Source organism: Oncorhynchus keta, chromosome 28 (assembly GCF_023373465.1).
Source record: "Oncorhynchus keta strain PuntledgeMale-10-30-2019 chromosome 28, Oket_V2, whole genome shotgun sequence".
NCBI lineage: Eukaryota > Metazoa > Chordata > Actinopteri > Salmoniformes > Salmonidae > Oncorhynchus > Oncorhynchus keta.
Window position 1 is genome coordinate 70,174,168 of NC_068448.1, and position 19,762 is coordinate 70,193,929.

Below are 19,762 nucleotides of genomic sequence, written 5' to 3' on the forward strand. Positions count from 1 at the left end.
AAAATATTGAAAAAATACTTGAATGAATGCTTGTGTCATGGCATGCTCCGATCCCAAGCGTTGCTTTTTTCATCAAAACCGTTTAAAAAAATAAATAACCAGATAGTCATGCTTGAACTACTATCAAAGATATGACAAGTTTAAAAGAGTGAGAGATTAAAGTGTTATCGTCATTCATAATGAAAAAGGCATGGCTATACAATTTGATACTACCATGGAGACTAGAGGCGTAGCCTAAATACAGAATTATCATTAAAATAACTTACTTTTAAACCTTTTTATGTGTGTATCTATTAAGATTTCACTGAGAAAGTTGGTTTGCTAAGAAGTCAACAACAGAAGGTCAAAAAAGATACAGAACTATCTTATTTTCTTCTGTTTGTCCTACATGTTTCAGTTTTAGTCAACAACAGATGCAAAACAGGTCCTTCGACTCCAAGAATACACAAAACAAGATTTATTTCCATATCTGACTCTCTTTAATTTCATCTCACCTCAGTAATTCTCATGTGGCTTCTTCAACATAGTCATAATACAATGTGGAACAATCAAATACTAGCAGCTCTGTGTACAGATGATCAAAACTACTCCTGCCTTGGCACTGAAATATCAATTAAACACAAACCGTGGTTTGTAGACCTAACCTCACTCATGTTTTTGTACGATTGGCAGGCTGACTATCACCTCTTCATGTTTTTTGTTCAGATCAATATCCAGTAACTAATTAATCCCGAAATGCTGTTCAAATCTTATTTTGTTTCCTTCTGAAGAGAGGAAAAACTAAAAAAACGTTAGTTCAATAACATATTTGTGATCTTCAGTGCAGTTGGAGATCTTGATGGATCTCATCACACCACTCTGCATTGCAGACATTTTCCTGGTGATACAAGACCATGAACTGCAGTATAGTATTGCTATCACTGATACTGCCATAATCGAGACGCATGTGCATCGTATTTAAGTCTGTCTTTATATATTTTGATATTTCCACATGGAAATCATGATTCATAAATTATTTTGTGTCTGTTATATTTTTGTTATTTTTACTCACTCCAATCTCAGCTTTAGGAAGACGTGTCATGGACCTCTGTGGTCTAATGAGTAAAAGCAAATGAAAATGTTGCTATGATCAGTGTTATAGGATTTCCCCAGCTTTGCAATTTTATCACGTAACCTACAGAGTAGCAAGGTAAACTGTGAAAACTGAGGATCGAAACAAAAAAAGACAATGAAAGTTCAAATGAAAATGAATGACCTGATCTGTCGAGCCAGATAAGAGAGGGAGCAGTGGGAAAATGAATGACCTGATCTGTCGAGCCAGATAAGAGAGGGAGCAGTGGGAAAATGAATGACCTGATCTGTCGAGCCAGATAAGAGAGGGAGCAGTGGGAAAATGAATGACCTGATCTGTCGAACCAGATAAGAGAGGGAGCAGTGGGAAAATGAATGACCTGATCTGTCGAGCCAGATAAGAGAGGGAGCAGTGGGAAAATGAATGACCTGATCTGTCGAGCCAGATAAGAGAGGGAGCAGTGGGAAAATGAATGACCTGATCTGTCGAGCCAGATAAGAGAGGGAGCAGTGGGAAAATGAATGACCTGATCTGTCGAGCCAGATAAGAGAGGGAGCAGTGGGAAAATGAATGACCTGATCTGTCGAGCCAGATAAGAGAGGGAGCAGTGGGAAAATGAATGACCTGATCTGTCGAGCCAGATAAGAGAGGGAGCAGTGGGAAAATGAATGACCTGATCTGTCGAGCCAGATAAGAGAGGGAGCAGTGGGAAAATGAATGACCTGATCTGTCGAGCCAGATAAGAGAGGGAGCAGTGGGAAAATGAATGACCTGATCTGTCGAGCCAGATAAGAGAGGGAGCAGTGGTAAAATGAATGACCTGATCTGTCGAGCCAGATAAGAGAGGGAGCAGTGGGAAAATGAATGACCTGATCTGTCGAGCCAGATAAGAGAGGGAGCAGTGGGAAAACAAAAAGCTGCCAAACAAGACTTTTTTGGAGCGTCCTTTGTATGTTCAGCTTCAACAGTCTTATCACACAATCGTCAGAAACAGTCGAAAGATTTACCCTATGGTGTATCCTACAACCTGTAGTTAATATACTATATGCAAACTACACAGCATTATTTGTAATGACATTGCAACTGGACTTTCAGGGTTGCAGTCTAATTCATCTCAACTCAAGATACACAACACATTTCTATCTTAATCCTAGCCTTGTACCCTTCTGAACCGACTCCTGCTTTTCAGGGCATAGCAATTCAGAAGGTCCAATGACAGCAGTTACAGTAGACATCGGAAGTAACCAACCAGAGGCCATGGAACACCAGCTCTGTCCAACAAGAGGCTTTAAAAATTAAATGTCTCCCTGATGGGAAGAGTGGTGCCTCAGTGTCTTTGCCTCCACTGATGGGAAATCAACCCTCCCATCATTGGGTTGTTATATGATACCAGGTGATCGATGCGTCTCTCTCTTGGGTGGAAGTGGCAGCAGACAGATTTGGTTAAAAAAAAAACATTATCACTGTAATGTGCCATTATCACTGTACCATATGTTTGTTTGTCTGTGCTTAGCTTCAGCCAATTAAGAATTACAAGCCAGGAAACGAGGGGGTGAGAGAGTGGGATAGAGATAGTGACAAAGAGATGGAGAGAGAATGAGACGTGTGTGTGTGTGTGTGTGTGTGTGTGTGTGTGTGTGTGTGTGTGTGTGTGTGTGTGTGTGTGTGTGTGTGTGTGTGTGTGTGTGTGAGAGAGAATAAGTTGTGTGTGTGTATGAGAGAGAATGAGCATATGTGAGAGAGAGAGAATGAGTTGTGTGTGTGTGTGTGTGCGTGCGTGCGTGTGAGAGAGAGAGAATGAGCCGTGAGTGTGTGTGTCAGAGAGAGAGAATGAGCCATGAGTGTGAGAGAGAGAAATAATGAGTTGTGTGTATGTATGAGAGAGAATGGGAGAGAGAGAATGAGAGAGAGAGAGAGAGAGAGAGAGAGAGAGAGAGAGAGAAAATGAGCCGTGTGTGTATGAGAGAGAATGAGCCGTGAGTGTATGAGAGAGAATGGGAGAGAGAGAGAGAGAGAGAGAATGAGCCGTGAGTGTGTGCGAGAGAGAGAGAAATAATGAATTGTGTGTATGTATGAGAGAGAATGAGAGAGAGAAGGAGAGAGAGAGAGAGAGAAGGAGAGAGAGAGAGAGAGAATGAGTCATATGTGCGTGTGTCTGTGTCTGTCTGTCTGTCTGTCTGTCTGAGACAGAGAAAAAGTGAAGAAAAGGGGGCGATAAAAAGACAATAAGTTGACAGAGAAGAGCAGATGCTGTAGCTAAGAGGGTGAGTGTAATAGCAGAATAGTAACAGCATAAGCACACCTGTGGAATGCACCAATATGTGACCTTGGCTGGGAGGTGGAGGGGATTCTGGACCATCACTATACCAATGCCCTATCAACCTTGTTTTCCCATAGCAGCTTCAGTAGCTCCTCTGTTAACACACACACACACACACACACACACACACACACACACACACACACACACACACACACACACACACACACACACACACACACACACACACACACACACACACACACACACACACACACACACACACACACACACACACACACACACACACACACACACACACACACACACACAAACACACACACACACACAAAAACAGCTGCTTGGGATTAGCAGTATTTTCTCTGTGGAGCATCCAATGGGAAACAGGCCTTTCCCAGGTGGGTCAGCGAAAGTCATGATGCTCCACATGATGCTTATCTAGGTTCTCTCAACACCCTCTGCTCACACAAAACAGGATGCACGGCCCATTGAAGGGTTTGGGTCAAGGGGTAGGGACCGGCTAAATACATTCAGGCGTGCTTGAAAAGGGCCTCCTACCCTCAGAACTTAAGTGAGAGAAATTCTGGAGAATATTCCTTCATTCCTTGTCAACATTAGTTCCACAAAGAGAGAAAAAAGGAAGATGAATCAGCGCTTTAATAAGGAATTCCTGTGTTGATTGAAGTTCCCTTGGGGGGTTTGTGTACAGTGAGCTTTCACCAACCAAACACAGAGAAAAACACCTAGGCTGTGTTTAATAGGCTGAAAAACAAAAAGGAGCATTTCTTATTGGACAAGTTTGGATTGTAACTCCTGGTTTTGGTCTGTTCTCTTTCATTTCGGGCCCACTGAACACAACCCTGACTTTGTCCGAACCAATCATTCTGCCAAACGTGCTCCATGTCATCAAAAGTCATCATGCATACATGGACACTGGCAAAAATGGCCACCTTCACCACACATGCTGGCGATGGAAGCTGGGCGTGTACTGTACATTTGGGATGTTTGTTTTTCTTTTACCTTTCGTCAGTGTTACAATGTTACAATGTTACATGTACCACAGAATCATGCTGAAAACAGTTATCTAAAAAAAACAGTTTGTTTTTCAGTTTATGGATAAACAATCACTTGTTGTGTTATGTTCATTAACCATATATCATACAAGTCATTTGGTTGTGAGAACGCACGGTTGAGTTTGTGTGAATATGTTCACCTCCAAAATGCAATATTCATTGTGTCTGTTGGTGTGTGTCTATGTATGAGTGTATAATTATCCAACAAGTATGTATGCAATCTTTCCATAGATATTCCTTGTTGTTAAGCTCCTACAGTAGTATAGTATAGAATATGCATGGGTGCATCTACCTGTGTGTGTGTGCATATACAAGGCTGTACTTTTCATTTCGCAGGAGGATGGGTCATAGAGTATGAAAGAACTGTTCCGTTGGCAGTTGGGGAGTAACAGAGTTGTGCAGTTTCATTTGAAGAGCCGGGAGCTCTGGGATAGAACCAGGCTACAGGCCCATGCTGGGCAGTGCTAAGCTGTGAGGTGCTTTCAAAGATACATGAGGAAAAAAGAAGGTGATGGGAACGAGAGACGATATATTGTAGTCTGTGCACAGCAAAGTTATAGGCTGACAGGTTTTTGGAAAGAAAACTTCCTGTGGGCCTTTTTTTGGGGGGGGGTCTACTGGGTAAGGAGCCTTCATCTGGTAGCAGGCGATTGACGGGGGTGTTCTGGGGCCTTTTGGATCACTTCTGGGTGAACAAGGCTCCGATGGTGACTCCGGCGGCTCCCAGGGCGGCCAGGCCGAACACTGTCTTTAAGTATGGCCAGGAGTGAGAGATCCTCTGCTGCTCATAGATCTCCACAAAGGCGTCCTGGGAGAGAGAGAGAGACGGGGAGAGAGATTGGGAGAGAGAGAGACGGGGAGAGAGAGAGACGGGGAGAGAGATTGGGAGAGAGAGAGACGGGGAGAGAGATTGGGAGAGAGATTGGGAGAGAGATTGGGAGAGAGATTGGGAGGGAGAGAGACGGGGAGAGAGATTGGGAGAGAGAGAGACGGGGAGAGAGATTGGGAGAGAGATTGGGAGAGAGAGAGACGGGGAGAGAGATTGGGAGAGAGAGAGACGGGGAGAGAGATTGGGAGAGAGAGAGACGGGGAGAGAGATTGGGAGAGAGATTGGGAGAGAGATTGGGAGAGAGATTGGGAGAGAGAGAGACGGGGAGAGAGATTGGGAGAGAGAGAGAGGTTAGTATCACCATCATCAAAGCCCCCCTTTAACATTACATCTGTTCTTTTTTCTGCTTACTGAACATTCACCTGCTGTGTATGTGTCTTTGTTACATTATCAGTTTGTCCCATCAAGCCCCGAGTATACAAGACATTAGGAACGCCTTCCTAATATTGTGTTGCAACCCATTGTGCCCTCAGAATAGCCTCAATTCGTCTCCAATGCTCCCCACAGTTGTGTCAAGTTGGCTGAATGTCCTTTGGGTGGGGGATCATTCTTGATACACACGGGAAACTGTTGAGCGTGAAAAACCCAGCAGCATTGCAGTTCTTGACACAAACCGGTGCGCCCGGCAACTCCTACCATGCCCCATTTAAATGCATTTAAATATTTTGCTTTGCCCATTCACCCTCTGAATGGCACACATACACAATCCATGTCTCAATTGTCTCAAGGCTTAAAAATCCTTCTTTAACCTGTCTCCTTCCCTGCATCTATGCTGATTGAAGTGGATTTCACAAGTGACATCAATAAGGGATCATAGCTTTCACCTGATTCACCTGGTCAGTCTATGTCATGGAAATGTTTTGTCCACTCAGTGTATGTATAGGCACTAGGCATCAGGAAACCCAAACCCCCCCTGGGCCTTGGTCCAGCAAGGTCTCAATGACAATGGCTGCATGTGGCCCAGATCTCTGTGGCTCTACTCCTGAGCCTCCTCTGTCTGTGGTACACATAGGGACAAAAGACAGGAACAGACGACCATGTCTCACAGCCAACCTCTCAGTAAGAAAGAGACTCAGTTTAATGGCACACACACACACACACACACACACACACACACACACACACACACACACACACACACACACACACACACACACACACACACACACACACACACACACACACACACACACACACACACACACACACACACACACACACACACACACACACACATTTACGCTCCTTCTTTGCATACCAGGCATAGTAAGACCAAAACATCAAATTCCACAAGACTATGAACCACATGTAAATGTATCTCAGCATATCTTGGTTTACAACAGGTTCTTCCCCAAATGTGTCCACTCGACCGGTTACGAGGAAATGTTCAGGTTCTTCCCCTTGCTTGTTCAGTGTAGTGTAATTGTAATATAATAAGCAAGGGGACATGAATCTCTGTTCCTGGTAATACTTAGCTTTTTATAACTAGTTGGAAAAAATGTAATCTGATGCAATATAATCCCACTGCAGCTCCTCTAGATGGAATCTTTCCAAAGTTAGTTTAAGAGGATGTAATACTGCCTCAGGTGCTCGACTGCCTCCAGTGTTTGAGGTATTTTGGTCGACATCGAAGGCTGTTTTATCACTGTAAACACTGTTACTGTGTGTGGTTGTGACCTGTGACCTGTGACCCCAGGCTGTGCAGTAAGAGCTGGGTATGTAATACTGTATTCACAAATGTGTGTTTCTTTTTTACAGCCAGAACTCTATGTCCAGAACCCTAGATCCTAGTGTGTGTGTGTGTGTGTGTGTGTGTGTGTGTGTGTGTGTGTGCGTGCGTGCGTGCGTGCGTGTGTGTGTGTGTGTGTGTGTGTGTGTGTGTGTGTGTGTGTGTGTGTGTGTGTGTGTGTGTGTGTGTGTGTGTGTGTGTGTGTGTGTGGTTGGTTGGTAGATTGTAAGGCATTTCACTGTACTTGTGCATGTGACATTCAAACTTGAAACTTGAAACTAGTTTGAATACTAGTATGCCTTCGATTTCTTCCACACCTCCCCATACGCAGAGGAGTAGTCTGCTTAATAAGTAAAGCCACATTGTTTTTATTGCAGCGTACTTGAACCATATTACACTTGGCACAGACTCTCATCTGCAGCTCAAACCCGTCATCTGAGTTCAGCGTTCCACAACGTGCTGCCTGGGAGGAGGGTAACAGACTGCAAAAAGGAAGCTTCCCCAACGTGCTGCATGGGAGAAGGTTAACTCACAACCGCCGCACATCAAAACCAGTTAGAGCAGATGAGACGTGGAGAGACAGAGAGCAAAGAAGAGCTAGCTCAAGTCAGAGCGCTGATGCAATATTCAGTACCATTTATCCAGAGGTGTAGCTCACACAAGTCATTCTTCATAGTCCAGAATCATCCTCTAGTTAGAATGGATAGGCCAACGAAGTTGGATTTAAGTCAAATCAAATCACATTTTATTTGGAGTAATCACAATTTCCCATACACACATACCTTCCCTCATTCTACACTAAATGTCACTGAGGAAAAAGCACGTCATGGATCTTTTCTCTGACAGCCACGGGTCAATATCCTGTGTCTTGTATGATGAGCACTGCATCATATCATGTACTTAATCCCCTCTCTTCCAGAAATATCATGTTTATAGCCATCCTTCCCACTTCCAATATTCACCCACGGTGCTTACTGTAGTAAAGGTGATCAATCGAAAAGTGCATCATTCAAAGTGTTCAATTACGAGAACAAATCCTCTACATTTCCACCACTCAGCAAAAAAAGAGATTGATGACATCATGGGAAATTCCTTGATTGCTCAGTCTGGTCATACAGAGGCATGACAGCATCCCAATAGGAACTGCCTCTACTTGTCTCATTAGCTTATTCCTAAACGTGTCCTATCACGGCTAATTACATGAATCGATTCCAGCTGGGGGAACAGTTGTCCAGATGAGTTGATCGTGCATATCCAGCGTAAACAACCCTGTGGATGTACTGTAAAGAGTAGATGTCACACTGGTTCCCTGTTTTCACAGTTGTTTCCACTGTCGTGCATCCACAGTATGGGGATATACACTAGCACTGACGAGAGAGCTGTACAAAACATAGACATACGTCAGTCCAAAGGTACCAACGCTGGTTTGATGTCATGGTTTATTCCATTCTCTCGACTCGTTTGTTCCCCCTCTGGCCAGATAGAGCAGTGTGTATTTCATTATGACACACAAGCAAGGGCTATTAGGTGTTTACACCTGCAACAACAGCTGCTTTGTTGATCACCTGATACACACACACTCTGTCCCCTCTCTCTCCTCCTCTATCTCTCTTTCCCTTTAGGTTACTTTATGGTGCTGTCCTCTCCAATAGCTTCCATTCCTCCTCGTCTAATGTTTTGCTCTCACAAATACAAGAGCAGGTCCCCAAGGAATGCAATGACTTTAATTTGGAGTAAACCTTTCTTAGCAGCTATCCTGTTTGCTAGCCAGAGGGTCGGTGACAGACAGGGCCCCTTGGATTTCCAACATGTTGACAGGTTGGCTACCTCCATCCCTGTTTGCTTTACGTTTTTCCCCCCACCTCAGCAAACATTGTCACTCGGCAAGCTTCCGGCGTGTGTTTGAACAGACCGGCTCTGTTTGCCCAAGGCCAGTACTAATAGCCTCTGAACGCAGCTCTGACTTTTAGATGGAGCAGCTGAGCTAGCTAGCTGAGTCAAAGATGATCTGTTATATTGACAAGATGGACCAGTGACCAGTCTAAACAATGGAAATACATGTTCTCATAGATGGAACGCGAGAGCAGGCGAGATCAGGTGGGACCATTCTAGCCAATGAAAGGGCAGATACGCATGTGAACATTTTTGCAGAAATGCCACGTGTCCAATTATTATCAGTGCATTTGTAACAACCTAGCCATTACAAAACTTCTATTCAATCAAATAAGCCTAATGTAGCAAATTAATAATTAAATTTTATGTTGACCAAATTCGACATTCTCTCATTGACCTCCATACAAAAATTCCTCACTTCCTGGTCTTATTTTGTGGACAGACTTTTGGGCAGAGTAAACCCACTTGCTTCACCAGTGCTGTCATGGCCACCAGGATATACTAGCCTACTTGTTTGGGCTTACGTAATGTTAATGCTAACAGCGAGGTGAATGAAAAAAGTGTCCACTATGTAAAGATGTCAGTAAATATTAGTAAAGGGTAAGTTGTGAATCTTCCGAATGTCACATCTGACTATTGCTATATAAACAGATGTCATTCTTTGTTATGCAGACTTTGCAGAAGCTTTATATGCATTCTAAGAAGTAGTGTTACTGACATCTCTTTACAAACAAAACGATGACATTTACTCAACCTGAAAATGGCGCCAACAGGGAGGGCTGCCTCGCTTCTTGCTCTTAGGAAACTTTGCATTATTTTTTTTATGTATTATTTCTTATATTGTTAGCCCAGAACTCGGGAAGAATTATTGGATATCAGAGAGGCAGGAACTCACCAGCACTACCAGCATCACGACCAGGAATAAAACTTTCCCAAAACAAATTATTTTTTGAACTGATTCCAGAAGCCGACCCAAAACAATGGCGGCGAAGGAGAGGTACTCGGAGTGGTCTTCTAGTCCGATTTAGAAGACGCGCACAGCACCCACCGCTTCCGAGTATATTACGCGCTAATGTTCAGTCTCTGGATAATAAAGTTGATATGGGATATGGGATATGTTCCGGGTAGCTTCTGAGAATAACATTGATGAATACACTGCAACTCCTCCCTGTAGGCCGTCTCGTCGTTGTTGGTAAACAACCCTACCACTGTAGTGTCATCTGCAAACTTGATGATTGAGTTGGAGGTGTGCATGGCCACGCAGTCGTGGGTGAACAGGAAGTACAGGCTCAGAACGCACCCTTGTGGGACCCCAGTGTTGAGGATCAGCGGGGTGTAGATGTTGTTATCTACCCGAGCCACCCGAACCACTGCCTGTTATCATCCAGAAGGCGAGGTCAGTACAAGAGAATCAAAGCTGGGACCGAGAGACTGAAAAACAGCTTTTATCTCAAGGCCATCAGACTGTTAAATAGCCATCACAAGCACATAGAGGCTGCTGCCTAGACATGAAATCACTGGCCACTTTAATAAATGGAACACTAGTCACTTTAATAATGTCTACATATCTTGCATTACCCATCTCATATGTATAAACTGTTTCCTATACTATTCTACTGTATCTTATTCTATGCTGCTCTGACATTGCTCGTCCATATATATTTATATTCTTAATTCCATTCAGTTACTCGATTTGTGTTTATTGGATATATGTTGAGTAATTGTTAGATATTACTTGTTAGATATTACTGCACTGTCAGAGCTAGAAGCACAAGCATTTCGCTACACCCGCAATAACATCTGCCAAACACCTGTATGTGACCAATACTTATTTTGATTTGACCCATCAGTGTACCTATTCTTCAACAACCTGATTAGCGCAATGATAACTGACTTCCTTGGAATATCAATAGCAATACTACCTAAAAACAGCCAACCAAGCCCTTTCCCAGAGTTTTCCCTAATGGATTGGATCAGAGCCCAGGTAATGTAACAAATCCAGCCAAATGTGACAGGCTCTCACTGTACCCACACATGGGTTATTAGGGTTTGAGGTCGTTTAATCCAGGGGGATTAGCCAAATGGATGGGATTTAGACAGATTTGCATGAGATGCTGATTAGGGCATCCGACTGGGTAATGGAGGAATGCTTTATCTGGGGAGTTTCCTCTGCCGGTTCATTGGGGGTTCAGCATGATGGGATGGCTCACTGTGGAGAGACGATTAAACTCATAAGTGCTCGCTTTCTCTTTCCTCTCTCTCTCATTTCCTTATTCCCGGGTCTCTTTTCTCTCTCATTTCCTTATCCCTGGGTCTCTTTCCTCTCTCTCATTTCCTTATCCCTGGGTCTCTTTCCTCTCTCTCATTTCCTTATCCCTGGGTCTCTTTCCTCTCTCTCATTTCCTTATCCCTGGGTCTCTATCCTCTCTCTCATTTCCTTATCCCTGAGTCTCTTTCCTCTCTCTCATATCCATATCCCTGGATCTCTCACCTCTATCATACACATCCCTCTCTGTTTGTTCTTTATCTCTGTCTCTGGGCTTGATTCAATCCATAGCGCTGGAGTTCTGCGCTGCAGCACGGTTTAAATTTAAAGTGAACTTCCAATTGAGCCAACATACACAGCGTTTAGTGTGAATGCAGTCTCCGCGGGAACATTGCTTTCAAATTTATTGCGTTGTAGTACAGGTCTTCAGCGCTTTGGATTTAATCGAGCCCTCTGTCTCTCACTCCACCTCTCTCTACTTACATACACTAACTAGGTCATATAAATAGACATATATATATATATTTACAGTGCATTCGGAAAGTATTCAGACCCCTTAACTTTTACCACATTTTGTTACGTTACATCCTTATTCCAAATAGGGCTGTCTTCTTTATTCCACCCCTACCTTGTCGCAACACAACTCATTAAGAAGGAAAGAAATTCCACAAATGAACTTCTAACAAAGAACACCTGTTTATTTAAATGCATTCCAGGTGACTAGCTCATGAAGCTGGTTGAGAGAATAGCAAGAGTGTGCAAAGCTGTCATCAAGGCAAATTATTTTGACTTGTTTTGGTTACCACGATTCCATATTTTATTTCATAGTTTTGATGTCTTCACTATTATTCTGTAATGTATAAAATAGTCAAAATAAAGAAAAACCTTTGAATGAGTAGGTGTTCTAAAACTTTTGACTGGTAGTGTATAACCAGAGTCTATACCAGGTAATCTTTGATCTTTGTCTTTGATCAAATGACGTAGGTGCTCCAATTCCAGGTGAGGTAGTCTTCTTAATGTGGAAGGACTGAGAAAAATCCCTGGTTGTTCTTAGTGTAAAACAAAAAGAGATTGGTTATTCCCAAAGCTCCAACAAAGGACTACCTCTTGGATTCTTGTCAGGCAGGGAGTTGAGAATGAGAATAGGAACGTTGAGGGCTTTGCCCTGCTCAGGCACCTGTCACATGTTGGCAACAACACACCCCCCCCTGCCTCTCATTTGTGCTGAAAAACCTCCACTGACCCCAACCTCCTCCCCTCAACTCCTCCCCTCAACCCCTCACACAGATTTTATTAAGAGGGCCTCTTTTCTGGCAGGCTTAAAAAAAAAAAGTTTAACGGTTTTTGATTGCCAGAAGGATGTCGCAATAGAGGAGAAAGGAAGCAAAACTCTCTGAAAATGGGGAGGCTTCCGATTCAGGCCTACCCACTGTGTCAGATGACAGTTGACCTGTTATTTGCATCAAAAGCCAGACCCTTTGATTCATTGTTGTAAGTTCAAGGAAAGAATGTAAATCGTATTGCCTTGGAGCTTTTGGTTGTGGCCTCAATTGACAATGCTGGGATTGTACACATAATAACGTTGACTGTGTGTGTGTGTGTGTGTGTGTGTGTGTGTGTGTGTGTGTGTGTGTGTGTGTGTGTGTGTGTGTGTGTGTGTGTGTGTGTGTGTGTGTGTGTGTGTGTGTGTGTGTGTGTGTGTTTCTGTTCATTTGAGTCTCTTACAGAGAAAACAAGGCCTTAGTTCATGTCATGGCCTCCAGGTCTTTGGCTTTGTCACGTCACATGTCAAGTGTAGTCAGTCCTGGACAATTATGAGCTCAGACAATCACCCACTCCTGAATTCAAGAATGCAATTACTTGCTGCCTATCCCATGATGCACTGTGTGTTTGGCTCACAGGCCTCCTATGAACCTTACCCTAACACATTATGACATCCTTTCACACAGCCATTTAACCTGAGTCAACCCGTCCCAACTGACAACTGTACCATACAGCTAAGAAGGCTTCAGGTCTCACATAACCCCAGAGCTGAACACGAATGTCTCCATCCATCCAATCACGTGGAAGCATGACTCTGGGTAAGGTTTTTCCCCGTCATATTTTCAGCCATCAGAGTGGATTAATTAGCTGGCCACAGATATAAATGCACCATGGGAAAGGGAACAAGGCACGATTAACACGGCACTGCCTAAGAAGAGGAGTGTGTAGAGCTGTGGCGGTGATCGTCATGCAAACATCTGCCAGTCTCACTTTAATTGACCGTTAAATTAACATAAAACACATTTAGCATCTTGTGGCTTCCACGCACAGCCTACAAGCCACCGATGCGGACCCTTGGAACATCTACATTCTAAAACGGTTGAATAAATCAACGTAATAGCCTACACCATCACAATCACTCCATTATTTATTTTAGACAGGTCTAAAGAAACATGACACGAAGAAAATGTTGCCTAAAGAAACATGATATGAAGAAAATGTTGCCTATTTCAGAAGTACAGAATAGCATATTCTGAGTTGTCCTTATGTTAGGCCCTGATCTGGCTATGCCAAATGTCTGTGTCTTTTAGTTATCCAAATTCTAAACTTAATTGAGCGGACAACAGTAGGCCTATAACCTATTTTATTGGCACCAACGGAGAGCATCGGCAATATCTCCGGTGAGTGCGCACTTTGCATATTCACTATTTATCATTGTTGGGTCAGTACCACTTAAAAGTGTTTTGGACAGTCTACGTTATATGCGCTCAGCCATTGAACAGCCATTTTGCAGTTATATTATCAGCCAAAATTACGACTATCCAATCATCACACAAGGTATAGTATGGTATTTTACATGTCTGTAAATGCAATGATGCATGGAATTCTTTATTGCATATTGTCAGATGACAGTTGACCTGTTATTTGCATCAAAAGCCAGGCCCTTTGATTCGTTTTTGTAAATTCAAGGAAAGATAGTAAATCGTATTGCCTTGGAGCTTTTGGTTGTGACCTCAATTGACAAAACTGGGATTGTACACAGAACAAAATTGACTGTGTGTGTGTGTGTTTCTGTAAATAAGAATTTGTTCTTAACTGACTTGCCTAGTTAAACAAAACAAAAAAAAAGTTTTTTAAAGGTGAATTTTTATGGAGAAAATTATCTTCCACACGTGCCACCTATGTATGCTACACTGGTTGTAAAGCGGATTAATGTGCTTAATTTTAAGAAATATCGTAGCACGAAACAAACTGGGCCAGTCAAAACTCTGTTTTCATACATGATTGCTCAATGACTGGGCTTATAAGAACACGCTCAGTAGGATCTGTAGGCTCTGTAGTCTATGTAGGATCTGTAGGCTCTGTAGTCTATGTAGGATCTGTAGGATCTGTAGGCTCTGTAGGATCTGTAGGCTATGTAGGATCTGTAGGCTACCCTACGTAGCCTACAGATCCTACATAGCCTACATGGCTCTGTAGGATCTGTAGGCTCTGTAGTCTATGTAGGATATGTAGGCTCTGTAGGATCTGTAGGCTCTGTAGGATCTGTAGGCTCTGTAGGCTCTGTAGTCTATGTAGGATCTGTAGGATATGTAGACTCTGTAGGCTATGTAGGATCTGTAGGCTACGTAGGCTCTGTAGTCTATGTAGGATCTGTAGGCTCTGTAAGATCTGTAGGCTCTGTAGGCTATGTAGGATCTGTAGACTACGTAGGCTCTGTAGACTACGTAGGCTCTGTAGGCTCTGTAGACTACGTAGGCTCTGTAGGCTCTGTAGGATCTGTAGGCTCTGTAGGCTCTGTAGGATCTGTAGGCTCTGTAGGATCTGTAGGCTCTGTAGGCTATGTAGGATCTGTAGGCTCTGTAGGATCTGTTGGCTCTGTAGGCTACGTAGGCTCTGTAGGCTATGTAGGATCTGTAGGCTCTGTAGGATCTGTTGGCTCTGTAGGCTACGTAGGCTCTGTAGGCTATGTGCTCTCCAACTATGTTCCAGGGGTTCGAGGATTATAGGCTCAGTTTGGAGTTATTTGGACACTTTAGTTGTGATCCAAACCTTATCAAAACATATAGGCCTATGGACAAGGCTACATGATGTGTGTGACTATGATTTGAAAAAGTCCAAATAAAGGCATGTGCTGTTTCTTTCCTTAGACTGCACACGCTGGACATCATTCACAGGTGGTAATAATGCATCAGTCACATGTGACAATATTGTCACCCATTAGACTATTCTCAATTCTCAATCTTGTTTTTACATATACTAAATAATATACGTGTGAAATTAGTTTTGATTGAGAATGGACCATTATCATACACCTGTCGGTACAGGGGTATATTTGCATTGATGTCAGAGTGATTAGAGGGACAATAGAGTGCTGAGTACCAAGCCATTAGTGACTGGCAGTTAGCCACTTTCATAGGCTACTAATGACCATCAGGGGCATCAGAGTACAGTCTTGGAGGAGACTAGTTACCATGACTAAACGGTCAAGTGGAATTTGATTGCAATCATGACTCGGTAACTAGGTCATGGTGTGTTACTGTTGGAACAGATGCAGGCTGGGATTTACAAACAACAACGTTTCAATGTTTTATAACAATTCATACACATCAAACACAGAAATAACTATACCGGTGTTGTGTTATACATGTACTGTTCACAGTGTATCACGTCGACTTTAAATTAAAACAACGTAGAGTGACTACCGGGGGAAATTGATATCTGACACACAAAAAACTATACCCCTAGTGCCCCAGACCACGACACTAAAACGAAATGTGTTTATTTCTCAGAACTTTCCTTGTAGCTGTTACCCTAGCAACACTTCCTCTTCTTACAGCTCACTATCATGGACCCGCTGGCGACTAATGAGGTCTTACAAGCATTTTTTTCTCCTTGAGATAACGATATTCCAGTCATTAAGGCAATGCAGTGGAGGTGAAGACAGACCCCCTACTGTGCACAGGTTGACACACCCCTGACTTCAGGGGCCCCTGTGGCCCTTCCCAGGGTACCTTCCATCAGGGGGTCAGCATCACAGATAAAAACGGAAATTAAAAAGCACACATCCTCCCAGTTCTATCCAATCAGTGTGTAGACCAGGGTGTGTGTGTGAGCAAGTGAATGTGTGTGTGGTAGAGAGAGAGAGTAGTGGTGGGGAAAGGGGGTTGTGTCCGCTTTGATGTAGTAACCACAGGGCCTGAACGTTAGCTCCAGATGCACCTTCCACTGTATGCACCCCACGGCCGGGCAAGCGTAACGCAGAAAGCAGGAAATAATTTTGTTTAGATGAAGCAGCTTGGGGCAGATGTTGTCCCTTTGTGATGGTTTTTATTTTCCATAGAGGAAACATTAACTTGTCTAGAAAATGTCTTTGCTCTTAGCGTCTTGTCGACCCAGTTTCATATATTTTATTTTGTTATGTTATCGTGTGTTTAATGTAAAAAACATACGGTGACATTCTCATGAAGCGGTAACTAACTTGCACATAGAAATCTGCAGCTTAGTCAAGACCTAATATCATTATTTTCTCACACTTTATACCTCTGAGAATATCCTTAATTGAATGATGAAACACAATTTCAGTGTTGTGCTTTAAGGCCTAACAATACTTTTGGCAAGAGTAAGAGGCATGAGACATGAATAATGTTGTTAAATGTACGAAGCCTGGAGAGAGATTTATTAATTTGTCTGTTGCTCTGTACCAGAGTCAGGAGTTTAAACTGAAAACAATTACAATTACCTTAGGATGCATTGGATTACGAGGTCAAGGTTCAATCCCCCCTCCCTTCTGTGCTTCCCCACTCTGCTTCTATTTCTTCTTCTATGGCATTGACCCCTGTGACCCATGGCGGGCAGCGCCACACTGACATGAGAGGATTGAGGTTTAGCAGGGTTCGAAGTGTGTAACATGGCACCATAAACTGAACCAAGAGGAGGGTCACACTGTTGCTCTTTCGGGAGAGCCTTATGGGTAATGAGATTGGCCACCTTGGAAAGTCCTCTTTCTTGGAGGGTTGGGGCATGTCCCCCCACCCCATCTCCACTTTACCTGATGGGGTTTTATTTAGTCCCTTTGTCCTCTCCTCCCCTTGACCGTGTTTTGGTTTGGAATAATTCTCTAGGGGACAGTAGGGTAAGTTGAGCCATTTTTTTTACATTCAATATCACTCCTTCAAGGGAAATGTAGTATTTTTTCTAACAAAGATATCTACATATACACTGAGTGTACAAAACATATAAAACACCTGCTCTTTCCGCATGTTTGTTTGTTTCTGCTAAAAACAGCCATGTTGAATGTGTTATTCCTCAATGCTTTTGGCTTTGGTCTAAATTGACCGTCACAATGGTGATTTGAGTGTGCAATAATCTTTACAATAAAAAAACGTGACCCACGAAAGCCAGATGGAGATGGGTGAATTAGACGCGCATTCGGTCTTTATATTACTGTAGCAGAGGCTATGCTGCAGCAAGTGAAGACCTACCTGTCACAAGAAAAAAATGATGAGATGATATGTCTACATGCATTGTGAACTGCACTCCATATTGAGATGGGCTGTCTGTCCCCACCCTGAGCGTTGATTCATCATGCAGAGGCTGTAGAGAAGCCAGATTTAGCCAGATTTAATCACATATAATTTAGCAGTTCCATTTCACGCCATGCTATTCATATAAATAATTTATTATAATTTACATTTTTCGCAGTTATTTTTCACGGGAACGGGGAGTGTTTCTGGTTGGCAAATCCCGGCCAATCTTGGTAACCGGGTTCACGCCATTCAACCCTATTGCATGTCCTGTTCATGGCTGAGCATGGCTATCTTCAACAGATGCACTGGACAGAAAGTGGAAATAGAGGGATGGAGGGGGTGAAACTACTCCCGGCCAATGGGGTCCACCGATCTGGTTTCATTCACCATTCTGCCAAAGGATCCTAGAGAGCCAATTAGGGTACAAGAAGAGTGGGGGAAAAGAAATAGAATTACCCCCCGTCCAGCTGTCTCCCCTTCCCCTTGTCTCTCTGTCCCCATATCCAATGCCCAAAATGTAAGGCAACAGGGATTTACGCAAATAAATCCCTCCCAGGAAGAGTATAAATTGTGTCACATGCAGAAACTTATATTAGCTAATGAAAAAAAATATATAGTTTATTATTTAGTGACGAAATGCTTGTTCTTGAACAGAGGCAGATGAAGTGGGAATGAACACATTGAATAATAGTTCAAAGCTGTAAGAACCTTAAGTAACCTTTAGTTTGTAAAATGCTCACCATTGTAGGAACATTACTGTATGGTAATGAGTGGGCGTGGGTGTGTTCTGTGTGTACGCTAGTCAAAGTGAATGATGTATGAGGGAGGAAGCAAAGACAGAGGGGGTTGGGGGCACATCTAAAATGTATGAAACAAGGCGTTGATTAAGATCAGAGAAAGCATGTCACCGGTGTACTTTGATGAAACAAATCAACACATATTAAAAATGAACCTTTAGCGTGAACAGACATGTCCCATCCTCAACATCAACCCTGTTCTCTTTTAGACAAAGATTTTAAATATGACTAAGGACGAAGAGTGTCTCAGTTCCTTGTCTAGAGTTGCTGTGTTCATACTGTTAACTCTGAGGGGGAGGTTAGGTGAGGTCATCTCTTGGCTTAGCGCCAAACAAGGCCGCCCAGGACATCCGAGGAAACGATGAATCTGTCACTCTGAAATCCAACCCTCTGTCACTGACAACTGTCACCGTCCTTATTAGGATGGAATACACTAACCACAACAGAGTCAGGAGGCCATTCAGTCTGTGGAGGCATTGAGTCTCCCCCTTCACCAGGACTCTTTCTTTCTTCTCTAAAAGGTGCTGGAGGTTATTTATAATCTGATGTATTAATGGCTGAAGGAACCGTTGGCCCCTTCCACCACAGAGCCATCCCAGGTTTACATTTTGTTCTGTATGTTTGACACCACTACACCAGAGAGCAGGGAAGACCTGCTTGGCCTTTAGCGTCTGTGGTAAGTGCAGTTAGCTGTTGTTAATGTGGCCTGATAATTAATCTGCTCTGACTGTTTAAAACATGTCAGGGGAAAGAAACGGATCTAGAGGAATGTTTCCTCATGATTGGGATGGAAAAGCCTTGCGAAACAGTCCATGAGCTTGGATACAGACTTGAGGCTGCCTTGGCTTGGTAACTTAGGCATTATATTTTTCAGAATGAACAGTTGCAGTATACTAAATCACAGGAAGTCATAAGAAGCTGACTGTGATTAGGAAGCTTTAGTTTTAGGAAACCCATTTCAATTTTTTTTCCTGTATATGTGTGTGTGTATGTGTTTGTTTGTGTGTAAAGGGCCGCAGCAGTAGAGGATCTGACTCACATTTAAAGCTCGCTATTCATTAGCATGAGGTGAAATCCCTGCAGTGTCTAGAAGTGAGACAGACTCTACCGCCAGCCCAGTACCTGCAAATCTGTGAAAAAACACGGCGTTCCAAGAAGAATCTATCAACGGGATGGCAAAGGTTGACGCACCCATTGTCTTTGTCATGGGGCGAGGTGTAAAGTGCTGACTCTGATACACACTGCCAAGG

At 43.2% G+C, this 19,762-nt stretch overlaps 2 protein-coding genes across 7 annotated transcripts in view; both read right to left on the reverse strand.

The window, feature by feature from the left end:
- Positions 1-456: 456 nt before the first annotated feature.
- Positions 457-5,080, reverse strand: LOC118361758 (uncharacterized). Of its 5 annotated transcripts, none has more exons than XM_052483768.1 (3): positions 1,893-5,080; positions 1,452-1,843; positions 457-1,304 (listed from the first exon to the last, which is right to left on the reverse strand). In XM_052483768.1, the coding sequence occupies exon 1, from the start codon at positions 3,429-3,431 to the stop codon at positions 2,400-2,402; it is 1,032 nt and encodes a 343-aa protein (XP_052339728.1). In that variant the 5' UTR covers positions 3,432-5,080; the 3' UTR covers positions 457-1,304; positions 1,452-1,843; positions 1,893-2,399. The 5 variants fall into 5 exon arrangements, with proteins under 5 accessions (XP_052339728.1, XP_052339726.1, XP_052339724.1 ...); XM_052483766.1 differs by having other exon boundaries at positions 457-1,353; XM_052483764.1 differs by having other exon boundaries at positions 457-1,402.
- Positions 5,081-5,087: 7 nt separating this feature from the next.
- LOC118361192 (apoptosis regulator Bcl-2-like) overlaps positions 5,088-19,762 on the reverse strand; it is a 69,471-nt gene continuing 54,796 nt past the window's right edge. Inside the window, exon 2 of one of the 2 annotated variants that reach the window (XM_035740936.2) lies at positions 5,088-5,234. In XM_035740936.2, the coding sequence (XP_035596829.2) occupies positions 5,106-5,234 (129 nt within the window). In that variant the 3' untranslated portion in view covers positions 5,088-5,105. The remainder of the gene's footprint in view (positions 5,235-19,762) is intronic. The other variant, XM_052483771.1, reaches the window with a different exon arrangement.

Bases quoted from the DNA above. Each gene is read 5' to 3' on its own strand.
- LOC118361758 (XM_052483767.1), bottom strand. From the start codon at position 3,431: ATGGTCCAGAATCCCCTCCACCTCCCAGCCAAGGTCACATATTGGTGC.